At 54.9% G+C, this 22,917-nt stretch overlaps 1 protein-coding gene across 3 annotated transcripts in view; it reads left to right on the top strand.

Moving 5' to 3' along the window:
- ASTN2 (astrotactin 2) overlaps nt 1-22,917 on the top strand; it is a 364,218-nt gene that overhangs the window by 247,212 nt on the left and 94,089 nt on the right. For 2 of the 3 annotated variants that reach the window (XM_076355678.1, XM_076355679.1), the window contains one exon: nt 9,861-10,126. In XM_076355678.1, the coding sequence (XP_076211793.1) occupies nt 9,861-10,126 (266 nt within the window). Of the gene's footprint in view, nt 1-10; nt 46-9,860; nt 10,127-22,917 lie in introns of those variants that run through there. The other variant, XM_076355680.1, reaches the window with a different exon arrangement.

Raw genomic sequence — 22,917 nt, 5'->3', positions numbered from 1 at the left:
GAGGAGAGGCTGCGGGGGGTTCCCCCCCACCGGGCCCGAGGATCGGTAAGGGCAGGCGGAGGGCCCGCAGGCCGGTCCCGGGCCTGCCCCCGGCGGGGGCTGGGGCAGGGACCTGCCCGCCCAGGGAGCAGCGAGGTCGGCCGGGCTCCCCCCTCCGCGCTCGCGCTGCGGCTGTTTCTGTCGAGGAAAGTTAAAAGGAAGAAAGGGAACAGAAACCTCTTTTCTTTGTTATTTCCGTGGCGTGACGTGCGGTTTTGTCACGGGCGGGTGGGCCCGGGTCCTTTCCCTGAGCAGCCAGCACTGCTGCCGGAGCAGCCCCTTCCCTTCCCCCCTCGGGCCGGGGTCCTGCGGGTGTCTGTCGGGCTTTGCGTCGCCTGTCGACAGTCCCTCTTTCCGGGGCCGTTTCATCAGCTGCGTTGGAGCAGCCCGTGGACTCCCAGAACAAAAAGGACTATTTTTAGGTGGGGAATAGCAAATGTAATCAGTTGATTGGGTGATGCGCGTAGGTATCGTCAGTGAGTAGACAGGCAGCTGCAGTCGCTTATGCAAGGGCGTGCTCAGGGCACGTCCTGGTTGACATTAATTCCCTTCCCACAGTGGCCCCGATTCTGCGCTGGTGGCCAGCGGTGGGTGCAGCTGCCGTGGCGCAGGCAGGAAACCGACGGTTCGTGGGGAATCGAGCAGTTACGGCATTTGCCCTCGATCAGCGGAGAGCTCGCGTCGGCCGGTCATTCGGCTCCGCTCACGCCTGGGAGGTAGCAAAGGATGGCATTTCCATTACACCCCCGCAGGACTAATGACCGGAGTCATTAATCACAGGATCAGTCATTTCCCTCCTGCCTCTTGCCTCCTCCTCCCTCCAGCCTTTATTCCTGAGCTCTCTGCCCGTCAGAGGGGCTGTCACGCTGCCTGCAGGCTGGCAGCGGTAGCCGGAGGCGGGGGTTTAGCCACTGGACCGTGGCTCTGCTTTGCCCTGCCATTTCTCGGGGTCACGCTGCTGGAAGGGCCGTCAGTAACGCCGGTCCTGTTCCAGCTTGACTTTCGCTCGTCCATCGTGAGGCGGCTTTACAGATGGCAGAGAGACCGGTTTTACTGTGACCCCGTGGGGCTGCGCAGCAGATCAGGAAATGTCGGGGCTCGGGGCTTCCTCTGTGGGAGCAGGGAGAAGCCCAGGCCTGGGCAGGCAGGTCCAGGGGAACCATGTCCTTCACACACCAGCAGTGCCGCGGCTCCGGTGCCGCCGGGATCGCTGCTGGTCGCAGCGGCATCCAGGCAGTATCCCGCAGTCAGCCCTGCTCGCAGGCTGACGTGCAGGTAAAGGTCCGGAGGTTCGGAGGAGTTCACTGCCTGGGGAGGAGGCGAGCCCTCGGTTTAACCATTTCCCGTAAACCCTGCCTCTCTGCCGTAAACGCAGGCCTCTCTGCCTGCGTGCCCGGGCGGGAATGCGGCGCAGCCGGTGCCATGACAGCAGCTGTGGGGCTGTGCCCAGACCTTTCAGCAAAAGCTGCAGCACGTTTCCAGTGTTGCTTGCTCACCCGCTCCAGCAGCTACCGACCGGCACTGAGGAAAGCACTAGCATAATGCAGCAATTCTCGCCACCTTCTGTTTTTGGTATTTTTCCTACTTTTTTTTTCTATTTAGAATAGAATAGAATAGTTCAGTTGGAAGGGATCTACACCCGAGCAGCGATCAGGAGCAGCAGGGATCAGCAACGTGGGCAGCGGGCACGCTCAAAGCAGATGCAAAGCCTGACCAGGGTTGCAAAAGAAAATGAGTGAGATTTACGGTCTCCTGTTTCATGCCGTGCTTCAGGCCCTGAGCAGCAAACCTCAGCGGGACCCCCCGGCCACCAGCGGTTCCCTGAGGGCGTTGCTGTGCCCGGGGAGGGGACACGGGGTTCAATCCTGCTTCCTGGCATCACCAGGGAAATATTCTTTTGGCTCCTGATGTATTTTCCAGTGAATAAAAGTGAACCAGGGTGGTCTGGCAGATTTTGTGAGAGCACACCTGAAAATGAACAGTATGAGGGAAAAATAATGGTAGGAATAAGAAAATAAGCTTTTAATGCATCCTGGGGAGAAAACAAAGGACTCTCTGGATTTGGTTAGAGGTGATAACGATGAGCCGATGATGTCACCCAGCATGTCGGAGTATGGGGATCCTGTGCCATGACGAGGAAGGATGGGGAGGCTGTGAACCCCGACCCCCTGGCAGAGTGGCGCGTCCCGAGGGGCTGCCCCACGCTGGCAGCCATCCAGCCGGCAGGGCTTGGTAGATCTTGGACACCCCTTGTTGGACTCGATGATCTTAGAGGTCTTTTCCAACCTTAATGATTCTATGAAATGGGCGTGCGGGTGCGTTGGAGCAGGGAGGGAGCCAGCTGACAATATGGGTCTGACACAGCAGCCCACGGGGGGCGGCAGCAGCGATTTGGAGGGTCATGGAGCCGTCCTTGGGGGACCGTAGTGGCTCAGAGGCAGGGGGGCGAGCACTGAGATGCTGCTGAGGGTCGGATGAGCAGGGCAGGGCTTCAGTTGCTCTTCCTGAGAGAGCTGGCGCAGGCAGCGGGGTGGCAGTGAGGACAGTGCAGGGCTCTGCAGAGCCAGTTCCTTTGATAAAGCGAGCTCACCGGTGATGCCTGCACCGTCCCCTTTAATAGAGGTTCATCAGTGGTCTCAAAGCCCTCCTTTTTTTTTTTTCTTAATATCACAGGCTTGCAAGTCTGTAAATTTCTCATCTGAAGCTGAGGTTACTGCAGAGCCTGCCTGTCCAACCTGCGGGCAGAGGAGATGGTCTGCTTCTGGATTTCTCTCTGCCGGTACCTTTGGGATCAGCCCCAGGGGAGAGGGGCTCCCGTGGGCAGGCAGGGATCACGCGTGCCGCTGAGCCACAAGCACGACGGTGCGGCTCTCTGGCCACTCCTTGCGGTTGGGCGTTGGGGCACTCGGAGTCCGCAGGGTTCTGTGTTTGAGTTACGTTAATCAGCTGGGAGCAGCAGACAGAGCCTCGGCAGGGAGAGGGGGGTTTGCAGAGGGAGGCTGCCGGGGGTGTACAGGCGGGCAGCTGGCAGTGTGGGGCTCTCCAGACGCAATGGAGGGAGAAAAGGGGTCACAAACCATCACGTTTAGGAGGTCATCACATGTTGGCACTCAGGGATGTTACACATTTGGGTTGCCAGACTTGTCTTCCCGAGGCATGGGGCTCCCCTAAGGATGAGGCCCCGGAGGTCCCCGCAGAGGGGCTGTGGGGTGACAGCGACAGAGCGCGCGGTAGCAGGATCTCCAGCCCGAGAGCCATCCTCCCGCGATGCCACGAGAGGGCAGCAGGTCCTCACGGACCACGGTGGCCACAACTGCCCCGCAGCCACACCGGTGGCAGGGCCCCACGCCGCCCCACCAGCTGCTCCGGGGGGCTCAGCGGAGGTGTCCCACGGGCGCGCGCCTGCGCTTGCTTGCAAGCCCCAGCGTGCACGCTTCTGGGGTCTGCACTCGCGTGCTGCGTCCCTCCCGGACAGGCTGTAGTCATGCCTTCACCCAGGGTTCCCACACGGGATGCCATGCCACGGGACGGCTGCATTCCCCCAAAAGACGGCTAGCGGTTCCTAGGTGAGCCCTCTCTTGCCCCAGCCCACGTGTGAGCCCCAGGGACACAGGCGTTCCTGGCTGTTTGGCGGTTTGGCACAGCTGGCCTGAGCCACTGCCGGTACGGCATTTCCTGGGCAGCAGCAGGGGCTGGCACCACGCTTCTTGCACACATGCATGCGTGTGACAGAGGAGCGCTGCTGGCTCCCCTGGACATTGTTCTCACACCTTCCGAGCAGCCCCGAGCAGTGATTGCCCATCGCTAACAGCGGGCAGCGTTAAATCTGTCCAAACTCTTCATAGACCTGTTGGTTACCGCATTGACAATATCTCACTGCAAGAGAAATTCCCAGGCAAACACATCTATTGATTTTCTTTCTAACTCCCTTTCGATGGATTTGCCAACAAATGGGGCATTATTGCACCAGGTAATAAATGGGCAGCCTGTGCCAGCAGATGTGTATTGGCCGTAAATCCCTGCTGCCCTGCCCATGGTGGCACTAGGTCTGTCCAGCCGGAGTGTGAGGTAAAGGGGAGGTGGACCAGAATTACATCTTCCTTGCACGAAATGCAAAACCCAGGTCCTAAGTCAGGCCCAGCTGAGCAGCCGTCGGTGTCGGCAGGGTTAACCTGTTGAGCCTGGAGGAATCCCTACCTGGGTCTGTTCCTGACGTTCCCTCTATGGCTTCAGCTGGAGAGCCTTCTCCTCTCCTTGTTCCAAGATTTTCTGCTGTTGAAGAGCTACCACATCCTACCCCTGATGTGGCTGCATTCTTGTGGTAAGTGGAGTGATTCCCAGTTTTGGAATGACTTGGGATCTTTTGGAAGAGGCGCTGTATAAAATGCTGGACCACTAGCAAACCCATCATCTCCTGGGAGCTCTCAAGACAAAATAGCACTCCAATACAAAAGAATTAGGTATTATGCTTTTGTTATTGTTATAGTAGTGGCGTTATCGTGCTTCCCTCCTGTCCAAGCACTAGGAGGTGCTGCTGGTAATGCTGGAAGCATTTCCCCACATCTGCAACTGCTGCCTCCCGAGCAGGGACCCCTGCACGCTGTGCAGGCAGTCACCTCGTGCTGTGGGGTTATTAAATCCTGGTGGAGCACGGAGACAGGGCCAGGCACCCCAACAGGCGAGCGGTACCTCTGCACACCCTGCACTGCTCATCCTCCCTTTCTTACGCAAGGCTTGACGCTTAGCGGAAGGCTGTTATTTTATTTGTTTTGCTGTGTTGTTGTGTTTTTTTTAAATACATATTTCAGACAAACAAACAACCTAATAACTCCCACAAGTTGCCGTGATGCGTCTAACCACATCCGTGGCGCTGTGCTTCCAAACAGATGTTGCCAGGATTCAACTGAGTCACCAGCAGCGTTGGGAAAGCATGTTCAGATGCGAGGGCTGATAAGGAATCCCTCTATCCTCGCTGCTGCTGCACTGCAGCCCCTGCAGCCAAGCCTCATCCTCCTGCCAGAATGGGACCTTTGGAGCACCCCAGCAGTGGTCACCTGCAAAGCCCTTCCCTGGGAGCCAAGCAGAGGCTTTGCAAGAGCAATCTGAGTGCCCTGGGAGGTTATCCAGTTCTGCATGGGGCTCGTGCAATGTGGACCTGAACGCTAAAGCTGGGTTTACTTACTGTGGACTGGACCCAGCTTGCAGCGAAGACAGCAGGAGTGTTTCTGTTGGCTTTGCTGGCAGTTGGAGATGGCATTGCAGTGATACGTTGCAGGGTCTGGTTCTGATTCTCTCCAATCCAACGGCAAAAACTTCCTTTGACTTAATCAGGAATAGGGTTGGGCCATCCGTATTTTCGTTCGAGAAGAAGCCAGTCAGCTGGGCCTCAGCGCTGACGAACGCTGTACAGCGACTAAGTAATAAAAGCCAGACCGAGCCTCCAGGAATATGCGGGGTTTCTCCAGCTCACTGTTGGGTTTGCCGTGGGGAGAGCGGGCTGGCTCCTCAGCCCCCTCCTTGCGTGCAGGCAGCTGAGCAAATAACCAAAACTCATCTCAGAGGTAGGAGAGAGGGAGACAGAGGGACCTCGATCTCTTCTCCCGGGGCTACAGTTGCAACGGCAGGTCCAGGAATAAAGGAGTGTGTTTTGGGGGAAAATACCTCCCAGATCTGAAGAACTCCTCTGTGAGATGCTGCAGGTGGTGGGTGATGTGGGTGGGAAGAGAAGGAAGCACAGTCTCCATCAAGGAAATCGCCAGCTATCTAGGGATGAGTGCAGTCCTGAAGGCACTTGGAGCTGATGCTTTCCACCCTCTGGAGCAAGGAGATGAGGAACAGCAGTTCCTCCTCGCTGCCTCTCCCCAGCTCAGGAGCTGGCTCACAAGCAGGGTGTGCAACTGGCACTCTCAGATAGGTTTTAATAGCAGAAACGGGGCGATTATTTGGTTAGGACTGTACTTAAGCCCCAAAGCTCATTCCACAAAAGCTACCAGGAATTGCTATCCAGTGCTGATGACTTCCAAGTGCTCTTCTGGATGAGAGCTGGCAATTTGGCAGTGAAGCCCGTCTCCCTCTGCTGAGCCATGTCCTATTTCATTTTCCTCCTCTGGACTTGTACCCAGAGCCTTTTCGGTACAAGGGAACACCGTGGATCCCTCAGCAGCATGCTGAACCAGTAAGCTCGGCTACAGTAACCCCTTACCTCCCCAGGAATCCAGTCTACAAAGCAATCCTTTTCCCCAAAGTGACTGGGGCTTCAACTGTTCCAAAGAGGATTAAATGCAGACAGCCGTTTCCACCTTACCTATGAAGTCTGCTCTGCTGACAAGCCTGCCACGAGTCACCAGGCTCCACGGTTAATCTTCTGTTGCTGAGTGCGTGGCTGCTATGGAAGGGGAGCTGCGCTGCTCACACAGTTTTCTACCTTACTTTATTTGCAGACATCTATGCTTTCCCCTGTGCAGCTCCATTTGATGACTGCTGCTCCTGAAATGGCTTTCCTCCATCTGGGTTTCCTTCAGGAGAAAGGAGGAACCCTCACTTTCATGCCAGTCCCTTTGGAGAGCTCTTGAAACCACCACCTCCACCACCCCCAGTTACGGTGCCCTTTCCTGGGAGCGACAGGCGAAGGAGGCAGCGGGTGGTGCAGGATATGTTGGATGAGCACAGGTTCATTTTCTTTTCTTGCTAACGGGGCTGTGTTGTCAGGGTGGATGCTGGAGGACAGCTCTCCTTGTCTAGCCCACCATTTGCAGGGAAGCCATGTCCTCACCTTCCCCAAGGCGACGTGTCCGGTGGAGCACCGCTGCACGGAGCTTCATCTGTATTCCATGGGGCAGCTAATGCAAACACTTGAGTCTAAGCTCTTACAGCTGCATCAGTTGGGTTGTCCCTCAGTGCGGGGCAATGCAGGGAGACTGTTGAGCACACAAGCTGGGTGCCCCCGGTGTTAGCACTCTCCTGCAGAGGAAACTTCTTGCTCAGAGGTTTATTTTACTCCTTACTTGCCTCAGCTTGCTCCTTGCAAACACAGACCATAACTGAGGAGGACGAAGGGAGGTTGCTCTTCCTGCTTATTCGTCCCACTCCTTACTGCTTGTTTGCCCTCGAAGAGCACCTGAGCCCACAAGCGCTGTGTCCACCTGCATTGTGTGCCCCGTGCTTCAGCGCAGAGAGGACGGGTGACACGGGGGGAGAAGCACAGAGCAGACAGCTTGGAAAGGAGCCTCCAACGAGGCATTCCCAGAGCAGTACTCCAGCAGCTGGACCATGCTGCCCGTCCACCCTGGGCTGTCTCCAGGTCTTCTTCCAGGTGTTGGTGGAAGCCTATATGCGTGATTTGAACAATGATTTTCAGAAAGCCTTTTAGAAAGGCTTGAAACTGTGCACCACATCTCCAGACAAGCCTTAGCTAAGCTTAGGCTAAGCCATAGCCTGTGTTAAGGACACATCCAGGCATTTGATACTAGTGATCTATAATTCTTAGCTATAAAGCCAATAATTCGGGGAAGAAGGTTTGATATTCTATTGCCAATCGTGAGATAACTGATTCCACTTTTTCTTCAGCTCTATGTTCATGTTCTCCTTTAAAGCATGACTCCAAAACTTCCTTCCCCATGGAGGATTGCTGAAATCACTGCTTGAGCTCTGGTGAAGAAGCTTTGCAGCCCAGAAGTGTCAGTCATCTCCTTCTTTCTCTTCTAAATGTAGTTTAGTAGCGATGTTAAAAAAAAGTTACTCTTACCCAGAAGTGAGCAGAGGCTCATGGTATCGCCTTGTAGAATCATAGAATCATAGAATCATTGAGGTTGGAAAAGACCTCTAAGATCATCGAGTCCAACCGTCGACCCAACACCACCATGCCCACTAAACCATGTCCCTAAGCGCCTCATCTACATGTCTTTTAAATACTTCCAGGGATGGGGACTCCACCACTTCCCTGGGCAGCCTGTTCCAATGTTTCACCACTCTTTCAGTAAAGAAATTTTTCCTTACATCCAATCTAAACCTCCCCTGCTGCAACTTGAGGCCATTTCCTCTCGTCCTATCGCTTGTTACTTGGGAGAAGAGACCGACCCCCCCCTCGCTACAACCTCCTTTCAGGTAGTTGTAGAGAGCGATGAGGTCTCCCCTCAGCCTCCTTTTCTCCAGGCTAAACAACCCCAGTTCCCTCAGCCGCTCCTCATCAGACTTGTTCTCCAGACCCCTCACCAGCCTCGTTGCCCTTCTCTGGACACGCTCCAGCACCTCGACGTCCTTCTTGTAGTGAGGGGCCCAAAACTGAACACAGTATTCGAGGTGCGGCCTCACCAGCGCCGAGTACAGGGGCACGATCACTTCCCTGCTCCTGCTGGCCACACTATTTCTGATACAGAAATAGTAGCTTCGCTCTTTCTGAGCCACCCAATTTATCATGGCTTCATGGCTTTTCCTTACGAGGCTTGAAGTTGCCTGGAGCTGCTCTTCCAGAAAACAATCTCTCTAAGAACCAGCTCCAACTGTCGTTTTCCATGTCTGTGTACCCCGGTGTCTCCCTAGATGTTGAGACATCTCCTCACAGCCTTGTTTTAATTTATCTTAGCAACTGCCCCCCTTTTATCCCACTGAAAGACAGGTTGGCTGGAATTTGCTCGTTCTTCCCGTGACAGCTTTGATCCTGCGCACAGAAGTGTCCACTGACAGCCAGACAGCAGGGAAGGGCTGTCCCTAGCCTGAAGGGCTTCGGGAGTCATGAATGAATACTGTGTTTACTTGTATTTCTAATTGACTAGTGCCTTGCCAGATCAGCTGCATGTCACTGCAAGCCAAGGGCATTGAGACAGTCCTCGTTCCTCTACAGCATCTTCTTGGGACCGGGAAGTTGTTGCTGGAGGCAACAGCCGTCCAGCTTATGGTGTTGGGAGCCTCATTCGGGCATGGGATGGAGAAAGGCTTTTCTTCTGTAGGCCCATCACCAGGCTATGAAGGTTGGGCCTTCCTTCTTGGATCAACCCAAGAGGAGTGTCTAGAGATAAAGAGTTTAAATAGAAGTGTACAGGATAAAAATGGGGTCCTGTCTCCTTTGTTCAGGGTATCACCAGGTGCGATACTTTCTTTGTCCTTAGTGAGCGTTTGGACCAAGGCAGAACAAAGTAAGGCTCTCCGGGTTTATCGCCTTGTGGTTAAGACCACCAGGAAGTTTCACAATGGGTTTCAAAGGCCTGAATATTTCCTGAAAGCAGAGTGTTGACAGTTTGGTTTTGGTAACGCCTCCGTCTATTCCCCGTGCGGTGAGTTTGTTCCGGTACCCGCTTACCCCCTCTGCCAAGGGGCTTCATCCCACAATGTAGTCTCTTTGCAGCCTTCTTTGGGTCCACCTCAGTGCCCTGGATAACGTGTCACCCAAAAGAGAGAGCTAAGCACCACAGGGACTAGAGAGGGCTGGCGTTGGGGCGGGGGTGAGGGCACTCAGGTCTTTAACCTGGTCCCTTTGGAGAGGTTTCTTTTTTGGCAAGGAAGATATACTTGGGTGGTTTTGTTTCATTTTGAAGTGCAGAAGGTGAATATACAAGTTACAAAAAAGAAGAAGGAGAACACGATCAGTTCTGTCGCTCTAGAAGTGCTTGTCTGGAAATGCTCACAATTTCTATCCACTCCCAAGCAGTGACCCGCAAGTCCTGTTTTTCTCCTTCTCTCCTTGACCTTTCTGGTTTCCTGCTCCCACATGCCCTACACCTTCAGCAGCTGCGTTTATCCTGGCTGCAGCAAAGTTTGGGTTTGGGAAGATGACTGTGCTGAGATTTATTTAATGTTGTTTGGTTTCTTCCCTCTCCCTAAACCAGAAACAACTGAGCTTGGGAACAAGAAGGAGTTGAAATCCATGCCCTTCATCACCTATCTCTCAGGCCTGCTGACAGCACAGATGCTGTCTGATGACCACCTCATCTCAGGTGTGGAGATTCACTGCGAGGAGAAAGGGCGCTGCCCATCCACTTGCCATTTGTGCCGGCGCCCCGGCAAGGAGCAGCTCAGCCCTACGCCAGTTCTGCTGGAGATCAACCGAGTGGTGCCTCTGTACGCTCTGATCCAGGACAACGATACCAGGGAGGTGAGTGAGCCGGTGACGGACCAGCTCCACCACTATGATCCTGCCTTAGTCACCTCTCAAGTCTGCCTTCCTCAGTCTCTGCATAAATGTTGGGTTCCCCGGAACAGGGCAGTGTTTTTGTGTGCATGTTTTGTGGGGAACGCTTCAGGATGGTGTCAGCGATGGAGCTGGCAGATCCTGCTGCCCACCACCTACAGCCCTCGCAGACCTGTGTCTCTCTGCCTTCAGTACAGTGAAGGCAATGCTGTAAGCAGCTGGGGCCACGGTCATTCCTGGCGTCCACCCATAGCAGACACCGGTGTGCAGGATGAGTCCTGCGGAGGGGTCTTGGGACTTTCACTCCTGGCTCTGCGATCTCAGCCATAGCTGTGCGAGGGGTGGCCAAAGCCCTGCAGGGCTTTGCAAAGTGACGGTGCAGAGGGAGGGAATAACCAGCCCCTTGGGACAGTCCCGCAGCCACAGGAGGTCACTGTTACTCCAGGAGGGACCAGCCAAGCTGGAGGTCACCCTTCCCTGGGGCTGGGCTCCTCTGCTTCCTGCAAGAACTTCAGTGTTAATCCTATGGAGATTGATTTCCCACTTGTTCAGTTCGCTGCCGCCCCCCCACCCCCTTCCGCAGCCCTCTAACCCCAATCCCAAGTCCAAAAATGACAGATCTGCTTAAAGTCACTTATTAGCACTGAGTCTGCACTTGATAAAGATGCCTGCAGTGAGCCAGTGCACAGCAGCTGTGGGTAGGACACACAGGGCTGCAGGTCAGGAAGCAATCCTAGCACATGGAGGTGTGACCACCAGGAATGATGCTTCTCCCCTTCCCAGATCCACAGGCAAAAGAGACCCCGTGCTTCTCCTGGCGCCCAAGTCCCTTATGGGGACTGTCCCTCCTTGTCTACCTCTTGATCTTGTTCCTGCTTTCCCATCTATCAACTCTCCTGGTTCCTCCATGCAGCCATGCCTGACTTCCATACCTCGGTTCCTCTCTCTTTCCAGCTCTTTTCCCCAAACTCCCTTTCTCCCACTATTTTACCATCCTGCGTTCTTTCCTCACCCATGCCTGCTCTTCCCACTCGGCAATTCTTGTGTAGACATTGACCTGCCGTTATCAGCATGTCCAAGGCAGGGCTGGGATGAGGCATCACGGGTACAGGGAGAGCAGTGAGAAACTTGGTTTCCTTCAGGCAAGAAAGATGCGCTTCCCAGCAGCAATCTGCAAGAAGACAGTTCCTTTTGGGGTACGAGAGGTAAGTTAGCCAGCGGGGAAGAGGTAACAGCGAAAGGAAGCAGAGCCCAGCAGGATCTGGGGGATCTCCACGGACCCTGCTCACCACCAGCTCCCCTTCCTAGCCCTGTGCCCAGGTGGCAATGCCACCCTGCCTCTCTGGCCCTGGCTGCAAGGTCCCCTCCTCCTCCTCGTCTGTCCCCCCAGCCCTGCCGACGCTGCCTGCCCTGCCGGGCTCGCCTGGGGCGCCTCCTTGTCCTGGGGAGCTGGAGCCTGTGTTTCACCAGCAGCAGCCTCCTTCCCTCCCTCCCCTGGCTCATGCGGAGGGCTGGCCCCATCAGCTGCAGCTGGAGGACAGCCCGCATTGTGCTTTCTGCTGAGGCGCCGGGAAAACCAGCAAACAAACACGCAAACAAACAAAACCCCAATGAAGCAACCAAACAAGAGAATCCCCAGTTGTCTTCCAGAGGGCTGCGTTCGATGCATTCCTCCTCCTCCTCCTCCCTCCACCTGCTCACCCAGAGGTGGAGGGGCACCCACGGGGAGCCTGTCTGTGCAAGGGTGCTGTGTGTGAGTCTGCCCCCCCTTCACCCCAGGGCGCTCTCGATTAGCGGTGCTGGGGCTGGAGGTGGCAGGGTGAGGGATTCGGGCGGCTGCAGGACGGAGGATACTGCCGGAGCAGGTGCTACGGGGACACCAGGAGCTGTCAGTGAGCAGCGCGTGCCAGGACAGGTCACCTTGCTCCATCCACAGTGGTGGGTCCTGGAGGGGGGGGCGCAGGTGGGTGCACGCTGTCCTCTCTGACCCCTGGCATGCGGCTGGACTGGGTCTCATTTTGGCTGTGGGCTTCTCTTGATGGCAGGGCCTCTCATCCCCCCTGTCCCTGCAGCCCATCCAAGGCCATCCTGCCGCAGCAGGACACAGGGAGTGCTTTTTGCCTTCCCTGTCCCTTCTCTTTCCTGGCCATTCCCATTCCCTCAACATGAATCCCTTCTCTCGCATCAGCTCCAGCACTTTCCTTTTCCCTTCTTGCTCGCTTCTTAAACCTTCATCTGATCCGCTGTCCTGCTCCCTCCATGCCTTCCTCCCCAGCTTGCTTCTCACCCTTCTCTCCATCAGCATCTCCCCTGCAGGATATTTATATCTCTCCCTCTCCTCCCCTTGCTGCCCTTTGGCCCTGTGGGCAGGGACGAGTCCCGGTGCCTGGGGGCTGTAATGCCGGAGGGGCTCGCTGCCACCGTGGCACAAACCTCGCCTCGGCACTGGAGGTTTTGCCGGGCGGCCTGGGCTGGGCAAAGCTGCACCTGCCTCTCTGGAGGAGATGGAGCTGGCGGTAGCCATGCCCATGCCCTGGAGAGGATGGTTTGGTGCGGGGTTGGCGCTGCCTGTGTGAGAACGTGCCCCCATGCCTCTCGTGGCATCGTGAGTTCTGGGACGAGGGGTGCCTATGGGGGCAGGGCCATGGCCTTCCCCTCGCCTTCCCCCGTGAGTGGAGAGGGAGGGTGGCCACGAAAGGGAAAGGGGTCTAGGGGCGGTGGGAAGCTGCCACCACTACGAGGGCATCACGCTGTCACCGAGACCCAGCAGTGTGCCCTGATCCACTGCGAGCGTGCCGGAAAGCCGCCGGCTTAAACCGCTACCTCGCTCTGCGCACCGAGATAGGCTCCTAAAGGGCAGGTGCCATCAGGAGCATCTCATCTACAGTCTGGATGATGAAATGTCCTTTTTCAGCATCAAGTAGGAGGCCTGGGGGAGGTCCCAGGCACTAGCAGAGTGGCGTTTGCCTGTGGTATCAACAAGATTTGCAGATGCCTGGGCTGAGCCAAGTCCTGCACCTCCGAGCACAGCATCCACAGCTGAGCGCTCCCCTGCCTGCTTTTGCCCGTTCATGTGGATAATACTCAATCGATACAGCAAATGCTGACCTTATAGGAACTGCAAGCAGATCCCAATTCCCCCACAGTACTAAACATATATTGTAAATAATGAAGATCTTTCACTTTGCATATATGTCCACATAGATAATAACACACATGTAAAGAGAGAAAGCCAGGTCGTTAATGAGGTGGATACTAACTCCTATAGAGTTTGCTGAAAGTTTTCCCTTATAAGCCTAGCAGCAGAGATGAGGCAAGACACAAATAAAGACATTTTGCCCACTTCAGTATGTGTAGGTTTTTTTGGTAGGTTTGTCTTTTCATGTTCCTCAGTGCCGTGAGTTATGCACTTTTTAAAATTTACAACTACTGCACGGTACAAGGCCATGTTCTCGCTTGCTGATGACCTTGCCAGACTCTTAAGTGCTGGGGTTTAAGTTTCCATGCTGGGTGTCTGCCTTGGGCTGATTTGCGATTTCTCTATGCGTGCATGTTTGATTTCAGCTAAAACTGACCATTTCCAAGAGGGAGATTAGGTGAAAATATATTGCTTTGCCCACGTGAAATTAAGTTGGAAAACTATTTCCATGTCATTGGGAACTGCTGTTTTCTTCTTGCTTTGAAGCAAGGGCTTGAAATTTAGAAGGGCTCCAGGAGTCAGGTTTTGCCTTTTGCTGCCCAGGGAACGTTTGTCCGGAGGCACTTGTGCTGTGAGCTTAATGAAACGCTCAGCTGTGTGTGATCAGCAGGGGTTTGGTCTGTCTCCCCAGTCCTGCGCGAGCATCGCTCCTGCTCCCAGCAGTGGGGAGGAACAGCGTCTCGGGTGCCCAGAGCAGGGCACTGCCAGTTACTGATGGCCCCTCTTTTCCTTCTTGCATGCAATGAGAACTTTATGGATTGAGCCCCTGCTAGGAGGTGTTTCTGTTTCCCCCCGTGGTTTAGCGGCGCTGGTCAGAGAACTTGCACGGTCGCTGATAGCTGCAGCCTGGCTGGGGACTTTGACAGTGCTGGGGTGGGCAAGGAGCTTCCCAGGGTCAAGGAAATGTGTTTGACAGTCCAAGCACCTTTTGAAGGGCTTTGCTGAATGGCTTTTTCATAGTAGTCATGGCTGATGTGGCTGTGGGTGGAACATTTCACAGAGGAAGGACTGCTTGCTGGAACAAAGGCAATGCTGGAGTCCTCTCTCCGCCGGTCCCAGTCAGCTGGTGAGATTAAACTAGTCCAAGTAGGTTTATAGCACCATTGCTGTTATAGCTCCGTTGCTCTTCAGTCTAAATGCTCACAACATGAGTTGAAGAGATATAAAGAGACAGAGAAGCTGTGACCTTGGCAGGGACTTCTCTGGATGTCTCTGGAACCTGCATCTTATTTTGATCGATGCCGTCTGTCCGCATCTCTCTTCTGCTTCACTTGTGCTCTGCAGCAGTGCAGACACCACAGTGTGGTCAGAGCAGCGGTCCCTCCACTGCTGCGTCCAGCTGAAGCTGGAGGAGATTCTCCGCTGCAGGACTGTGGAAGAAACCTCCACCAGTGTCAGTGGCTGGCCAGGCCCAACAGCAAAGAGTTTCTAACCGCTGTGGGGCTTTCTGCTGGCAAAATGCCCCCAACACCTCGGGGGCAGGATGCTGTTGAGTGCATGTGATGGGAGAGAAGAGAGACGTGGTGACCCTGGCTGGTTCCCTCTAGTGAACGTCCTGGAGCCAAAGGAGAGGAGAGTCGCACGTCACCCCGGTGAGAGTGCTAGGCTGTGGTGGCCTTCCTCCTCCACCATCAACATATTCCCACCTGCCCTCACCCCATGGGATGGGCAACATACTTCTTACTGCCCAGCATAGCCCTGGAGTCCACCAAAGGGCACGGGCTGAGAGAGCGAGACCCCAGGTTTGCATATTCTGTAGACCTCCATGTTCCCTGGACTGGGCTGCGGGAAGGTGAGCCAGGCAGCTAACCCTGAGAGGCACCGGGAGGAGTGGGGATGCCCTGCTTCCCCCGCTCCCTCCCACTGCCAGCACCAGCCCGGGGAGCGGCACCGAGACCTGGAAGATTCGGTGCACCTGGGAGCACCTTCGACGGGGATGGGAGCACCTTCGACGGGGATGCCCACGTGCATGGCCAGGGCCGCAGGGCAGCTGTGGTCAGCAGTGGGGAGGAAAGGGGCAGGCATGTTCATCAGTGTGGTCCCTCCTGTTTGTGGTCTGTTCCTTTCCTCAAAAACCCCCCGAAACAAACACAAAGCCGCTCCCACGGAGCAGTTTGGCCAGCTGCAGAAGTGCTTAGAGGGTGGCGTGGCGAGGGGGGCTCAGGGAAGGGGGGCAGGAGAGATCAATCTCACTCCTAGTGGGAAATGGACTCAAACCCCTGTTTGTATTTAAGGAGACAAATGGACATGGAGCTTGGATTTTTAGAAGACCCCTAGGACCTTGATTTAATTTGAAAATTGAGTAATCTCGGTGTTTGCCTGCAGCCGTGGCCTCCTCGCAGCACACGCGACCCAGCCCGCGGTGTGGAGGGGGTGTGGGGCTTGCTGGGGGGCACGTCCCCACGCTGTCGGCCCCGTCGGCCTTGGCAGGAGCCCAGCGCAAGGCTGGGACCTCGGCGGGGCTCGCGGTGAGAGCTGCTTCACTGCCTGTGCATGGACCACAGTGTGTTTGCGCCAGCAGTGCCTACGTGCCGGGGGCCTGCAGAGCCCCTGCTGGGTCACCCGCTGGGACGGCAGCTCTCAAGGTTGGACCAAAATTCCCCATTGCTCCTTCCCACTCCTTGCCTGCGAGCACCTGCTGGCCCCATCTCTTGCTGAGCAGAGCATGGCCACCACTGAGCGCTTCGGTGTCCCCTTGGCCAGGGCGCTGGGAGTGAGGACCAGGGGAGCTGCGGGCAGCGAGTGTGCCCAGCCTGTGCTTGTGTCCCAGGGGAGTGCTGTGCCGGCTCCAGCGACTGCCCAAGCCCAGACAGATGGGCAGCTGAGTTATCACAGACCAGAAGGCAAGCAGGGGCAAAGAGAGGGGAAAGCTCCTCTTTCATCCATCCCATCCTCCATCCTTCAAACTACTTCCTCTCAGCTCGCTCCGAGGATGTGCTGATGATGATGGGATCACGTGTCCTTCCTCCCCCCGGAGCGGGCAGGATGATTATCTTGCACAGATGATGGCAAAGTGCTGGTGGCAGTTTCAGAGGGAGCTGCACAAACTGGTGTTGCTTTTCCTCCTGGGTCCAGTTGATCTCCGTGGCCTTGCTGCTCGCTTGCTCCGATGGTTGTATTTCAGCAGAAGTGCAAAGCGTAGCTGGTTTTGATGTCTTCTGTTGGTGGTTCTTGGTTGGGTCTCAGGGTCAAGGTTGTCTCTCACTTGCTGTTGGTAAGGCATAGTGCAATGAAGCCGTGCCCTGGCTGCGTACCCAGAGCACTTCTGTGCACTTACACCAACCCTGAATTACCAGGATGGAGGCTCTAAAGAGCCCACAATGGGGTGAAATGCATCCATCGTACATCCATCACCGCCCGTCCGTCAGGGCGGTGGGGGGCCCACCTTTGTTTCTGCGGACTGAGCTCGCCATTGCAGGTCTCCAGCCCCTGGGCAAGGAGCTGGAGTATCCAAGTGTATTGCTGGTGCTGTGACACCCACTTCAGTGTCGATGTTGCCCTCGAAGGGCAGAGCAGATGGAAAAGAGCACACCTGAGAAATCCAGGATCCTGGTGCTGGCGCCCCAAGACCCCCTGCTCCTGCAGCAGGAGTTTGCCTTGTCGGGCAATGTCCGGGCTCTGCTGCTGGCTTTGAAATTATGACTATGCCTAGGAGAAGAGCCTTTGACTCTGTTAGGTAAATGTTGTCCATACAGCTGTCCCGGTTTAGCCCGTAGGGAAGCAAACCTCTGTAAGTGGAGACCAGAGACATACCTGGAGGAGATCGGTCCTAGGCTTGAGCAGGACTAGGAGGAACGTACACCTGAGGAGAAGGGACAGAGGTGGAGGAGGAAAAGGAGGCAGGGGCTGGAGAAGTCAAACTGAGGCTCATTTCTCAGGGAAGAGTTCGGCTGTACCCCTTGAACCCCCATTCAGCAGGGCAGATACCTGGGCCCTTCCCATTGCCCTCTATCTCGGGGCTGATTCTCCTGATGTCCTCCGCCCATGTGGGCCTGGCAGGAGGAGGGTGAAGTTTTGCAGGATTCTATGGGGACAGGGCAAGAGGCGTCCTCGAGGCCCTAGGCTCACTTTGATCCCCCATATAGCACCAGGCGGCAGAGCTACTGGAGGACAACGATCCTCCCTGCACATACGCCGCTTCCCCGAAGCAGCCCCTGAAGGCGTGGAGAGACGGTGCCAGGGATTTCTTTTTCCACCACCAAAGCTGAAAGGGAGCCAGGGTGAATGGGGACAGCATTTGTATTGTTGAGGTGAGTTTTTTTGTTTTGGTCTGGGGTGTGGGGTTTTTTATTTGTTTTGTTTTAATATCTGCTAATTGGCCCTTCTCCTCCTCCTCGCGCACTTGAGCATCCTGCTGCAGCTCTAGCCCACATCCGACTCGCGTTACCAGGGGAAGAATAGCCGCATTGTAACCGCCCCGATCGTGCTATAATGGGGAGCTTTGTAGGCGAGGTGTGAAAGCGGAGCCGGCTCCCCAGGACAGGACTCTTGCTGCAGCGCAAAGGCTTTTATTTCCCCTGCTGCCAGGTTTTACAGTGTCCTCTGCTGCTCCCTCGGATCCCATAAATAACAGAAACCAGGATGCTGCCCACCCTGGGTCCCTGCCAGCACCCTGACCTTTCCGGCAAACCGCTGATGTGCCTTCCCAGGATGAAGTGCTGGTGATCCTGCTCCCCGGGGACAGGCAGCCGGAGGCAGGGAGGGTGTGAGCAGCACAAGATGAGATCACCTGCCAACAGCAGCAGGGAAACTTCATCCTCCTTTGCCGTGAACCTGGAGCAGACTTTCAGACGCGAACTGCATGATCCTGGAAAGAGTCTCTGGCCTGGGAAATCCTTAGTTTTCCTTCTCCTTCCCCCCCTGCCCCTCCTCCCAGAGATGTCTAGACTAAGGAGCAGCGTTTGTCTCCTGTGAATGGCACTGAGCATTACCGTAAGGGCATAGAAAGCTTTTCCTCCAGCCACCCTATCATCATGGTAGCATCCTTTTCAGGCTGTGAAATCCCTGCTTGAGCCTACATCCCATAGTCTTTTTTTCCCTTGATGAACAGTCAGTATTGCTATTGCTATCTACAGACTCCTTGGAGCACGGCAGTGTCCGGGAGCTCTGGTCAGTGGCCCGGTTGTGTCACTGTGTTAGGGTGGCACGGCTGGGTGACTGGATTTGCTGGTAAGCAGAAGAGGGCTGCACCTCACCAGGCAGCCCTCTGCCTCCTCCGCTGGCACCTGCCTGTGCCTGGGGGAAGGTGGTGGTTGTGTGCAGGCACCACCTCCATCCTGCAAACGGGAAGGGACAATATCTCTGTTGGCTGCCGTGTCCCTGGGCGTGAGGCTGAGCCTGTCCGCTGGCATGACCCAGCCTGCTTCCACTCTTCTTCCCTTCCTTCTACATTTAGAAGAAGAAAAACAAACAAGCAAACAAAGACCAGGGAAACTAGTACAAAACCCAGAATGCACCAAATTGCCAGCTTTTAGGTCCTCTCTGATATCTCCAGCATATCTCTGTCCAGCCTGCATGCTCATTTGTGGATATTTTTTCCTTTCCCTGTATTTCCTTTTTAACTTTTCCAGAAACTGAGGTGTGCATACCAACCACAAAGAAACCTAGACTCAATTGAGCCAGATTTTCATATCCCTGCCAGCCATGGAGAAGACCAGATGTTCACCGATAAGCACCCAACACATGCCCTTTTCCAGTACCCCATCTGGAAACACCAGCCCCTGTGGTGTGTGCTGAGTTCTGCAAATGCTGATCTGAAAGGTTCCTTCATGTCCTATAATTTACCTCTCCGGGGATGTCAACAGAAAGCACACGGTCAGAAATAACTTAATGCTTCTCCCTCCATCAGCCAGGTCTAACAGAGGACAAAGGAAATGTTCTTCTATATTCTGTTGCAGAACGTCTAAGCTATAAAACGAGGCCAAATGGCCTCCCCCTGAGCACAAATAACAACAGGAGAAAGATCCATATGCAATCGAGTGTAGGACAAATGTGCTTAGCTGATCATTCGTTTCCCTAATATTTTTTTTATGAATAGGCTTAACTTATGGTAAGATGGGACTTTATGGTCCTGTAAGTCTTGCTCGTGTCAAAACAAATGAACTAGCCATCCTGTGGGGGAACTATCAATCCAATATATGTGTGTGTATGGGTGGGGGGAGTCAGACCTATTATACCTTTAAGAGCAAATTAGATGCTGTTCCTATGATTCATAATGCTATATATCTAATGGCATGACTCGTCATCTAGAAAATAAACGTTTCGAGCCAGTTTCTCATCTCATAAATTTCCCCTCTGGCACTGAAGGACATAAACTAAATGGGCTGACTCACAGGGAAACAATACAATTTGGATACTTTTAAATGAAAGATAAAATTGCCTTAGGGCACAGAGGGGCGTTGAGATCCCGGGGAGTGGTTGGCAAGCGCAGGACGGCACGTCGGGGGCCACTCTGCCATCCCCAGCAGGCAGGGCTGCTCCTGGGAAGCCCTTCACGCTTGCAGAGCCTGTTGGGTTTTCCCAGCTTGGTAGCTTGGCATGACCATCATGGCGAAGCATCCGATGCGGAGATGGTCGTGTTGGAGACGATCATCTTGTTGTACGTGCTGTCTCCTGGCAGGGAGAAGAGCGTTTGCTGCACATTTCCGAGCGTGGCAGCAGGGAAGGACAGGAGATATGGAGGTGCCCGCTCCAAGGTGGGAGGGGAAGGCGGGCTTCAGCTACCACAGACCAGGGAGGTCCCTGTGCATTCCCACCTGCAGCTCTCCCAAAGGCTACAGCTGCCCATGGGATGGGTCTCGGCACCTTCGCTGCATCCTTTGTCCATTGCTCTTGGTCTTCCTGTGCTGTTGGGCTTCTGGTTTGGGTGGCAGCTGCTGTTCCCCTGGGTTTGTGTGAGCAGTCCCGTACCTCCCGGGCTACGCTGTCAGAAGGAGAAAGGGAAGGAGAGGTTTTCATGTGGTTGCCACCTGTGGAGGAGCATGTGCCTGCAGCGTGCCTTTGGGGCTGGGCTGGTTAAGGCTATCGCCTTTGCAGGGGAAGGCGACTTCAACTGCTGATCTCTGCCAGGGCCTGAGAGCAGCCTCTGCCCCTGCAGCCAGAGCCTGGAGCAGGCTGGGGGAGGCGAGGGAAGGAAGGGCGGGCTGTGTGTGAACTACGGCAAAAGCTGTACCTAGCTTCAGGGCTGGGAGGACCAGAGTCCTCAAAGCTCACGGAGACCCTCCATTTGTCCTGAAGTTTCTGCAGAGCAACTGCGTGTCCCCACAGAGCAGGCTGGTGTCCCCACGGAGGGTGTAGAGCCTCCTAAAGCAATGGTGAACATCTTCGTGCGGAGAGCTTCATCCCTTCTTTCTGCACGATCTTACCTATTTCCCCCCATCAGTTCGCTCTTGCCACTTCCCCACCCTTTGACATGCGCTCCCCAGCACCAACTGGAAAATCCTGGAAACCACTGGCTTGAAATCCCGCTGGAAAGTGAGGGAAGGTGCGTCCTGGCTGCCCGGCCACCCCAGCCTGGCCCTGGCGTCAGCCGGCTGCTGGAAATCGGATGGACGCAGCAGCCGGCACCGGGAGCTAGCCGTGCTCCAAGTAACCCGGTTAGTGCGCGTAGGTGCGCTCGCCTTAATGAGTGCAATTGAAGGATGCATCGATTAGCTAACCTCGTTTGTGTGAAGGTTGACACAAGGCAGATGATGGCTGGGTACCTGCAGGATCTAATTAAAATGTGTGCGAGGCTGGGCAGGCAGAGCAGAGGGGATTGCTCATCCAGCCTTGCACTTACCAGCGGAAAAAAGAAAATAGAAGGAAGGAATTGACTATTGGATTTGGCTAAAGGGCATGGATGGGGGGCGGGGGATTTCTTCCCTGGGCTGGGGATGTGCAGGGAGGAGCTGAGTTAGGGACCAGGGAGGGAGCATGCAGAGCAGCGGGGGTCGGGGCTGGGGACGGGGTGACACTGCAGCTCTTCCAGGGATCACCCAACATCTGTCTTAGCCCTCAGTGCATGTCTGTGCACACACCTACCCACAACATACGTATTAATCCTGCTTCCTAGGGAGAGCGCACACTTCCCCATCCATCTACGTGCATCATTTTCTGTTTCTATCCTGCACAGACCCGCTGCTCTCTACAGAAGTGTATCTGCAGCCATTTATCCATGTGTCAGATAAACTCCTCTCTGTCTTCCCTGCTCTCCAATTACTTTGCGATGCCCTTTCCAGCCCAGCGCTTCCTTTATGTGCTAAAGAACAAAATAAAATAACGTCACATTTTCTCTCTTTCCCACATGTTTTTTCCCTTCCTTTTTTTTCTTTTTTTTTTTTTTTTTCCCTTCTGGAACAGTCCCATTTTGTAAATGCCTGGAAGCAGAAAATGTTTCAGACGCGAGAGCCTCGAGGCGCCTTGTTAAAGGTGCTCGGGGTGTTTGGGGAGAGCAACAAAACCCCGGACAATGGGAGCCCTGACGTCAGGCTCTATTTATACCTCCTCTTTTCAGAAACCTCCCCGGGATGGCGCTTTTCCTAGAGTTTTCTGCTAAATGCCGCAGCCGCTGGAGCTGTCCCTGTCCTCCTCAAAGGGCACGTTTTTATCTTTAAGGCGTAACCTGGCAGTGCGGGCGGTATCGCCGGGGCCAGGCATCCGCAGGCGGCTTTGAATGGGTGGAATAGTGCTGCTGCGAGCTGGGCTGCGCGGAAGCTGGCAGCTCTGCTGTACGTGGATGAGGACCTGTGAAGGCGTTTCAACCCCAAAATGTGCCTTTTAAAAGGTCAAAAGCATTACAGAGAGGTTTGTTTTAATGGAAGAAGTTTTGGTGTTACGATTATTCTAGCAGGGCGTTATGGCTTCACAGGGTTGGGTTGAACATTGGCCGTGTGCGTGTGCAGGGAGAGACGCTGTCTTCCGAGCTGGAGGTTTAATTAGGCACGACAGGCAAAGGGTAGCGGGAGAAACCACCGTAAATCCATGCGGTTTGAACTACAGCAGGGTACAGAGTGAGGGATGCCCCGTCCTGCAGCGTGGGAACCGACACCGAGCACCCCGAGCTGTGGGATGAGCACAGGGAGGACACCGCGGGGTTAGACCTGGAGGGCTTTTGGAATTCAGTCAAAGTGTTTCAGCCTCAGAGCCCAGCAGATGAACAGCTGGTATTCTGGGGATCCATTGGGGATCATTAGGTTGGGAGGGCTCCTGGTCAGGCTGGGGACAGCCTGCGGAGGGGAGACTGCCCGTTTGGGGAACACCCTGCAAGTATTTTACAGGGTTGTTTTTTTTTTTTCTTCCAGATACTGCTATTTTGCTTGTGAGTATTCCTTATACAGGTGAATAAAGTGGCAATTTGCTTGCAGGAGAGCAGCTCGTATGAATAACAAACCTATGAGAAGGATGGAAGTGGTCTCTGTTGTTGGGGATGTAGGAATTGCTTTATTCTTAGCGGGGACAGAAACAGCTATGGGATGGCCGTGTGGAAGAGTTTCATTGTGCACAGCAGCAGTGTAAAGGTACCCTACGTATAATGTCCAGTGTCACAAATGGGCTTACGTTTGTGTTTCTTCAGGCA

This window comes from Aptenodytes patagonicus, chromosome 18 (assembly GCF_965638725.1).
Source record: "Aptenodytes patagonicus chromosome 18, bAptPat1.pri.cur, whole genome shotgun sequence".
Lineage (NCBI taxonomy): Eukaryota > Metazoa > Chordata > Aves > Sphenisciformes > Spheniscidae > Aptenodytes > Aptenodytes patagonicus.
The sequence above is the reverse complement of the archived record's forward strand: the minus strand, read 5'-3'. Positions and strand labels throughout refer to the sequence as shown.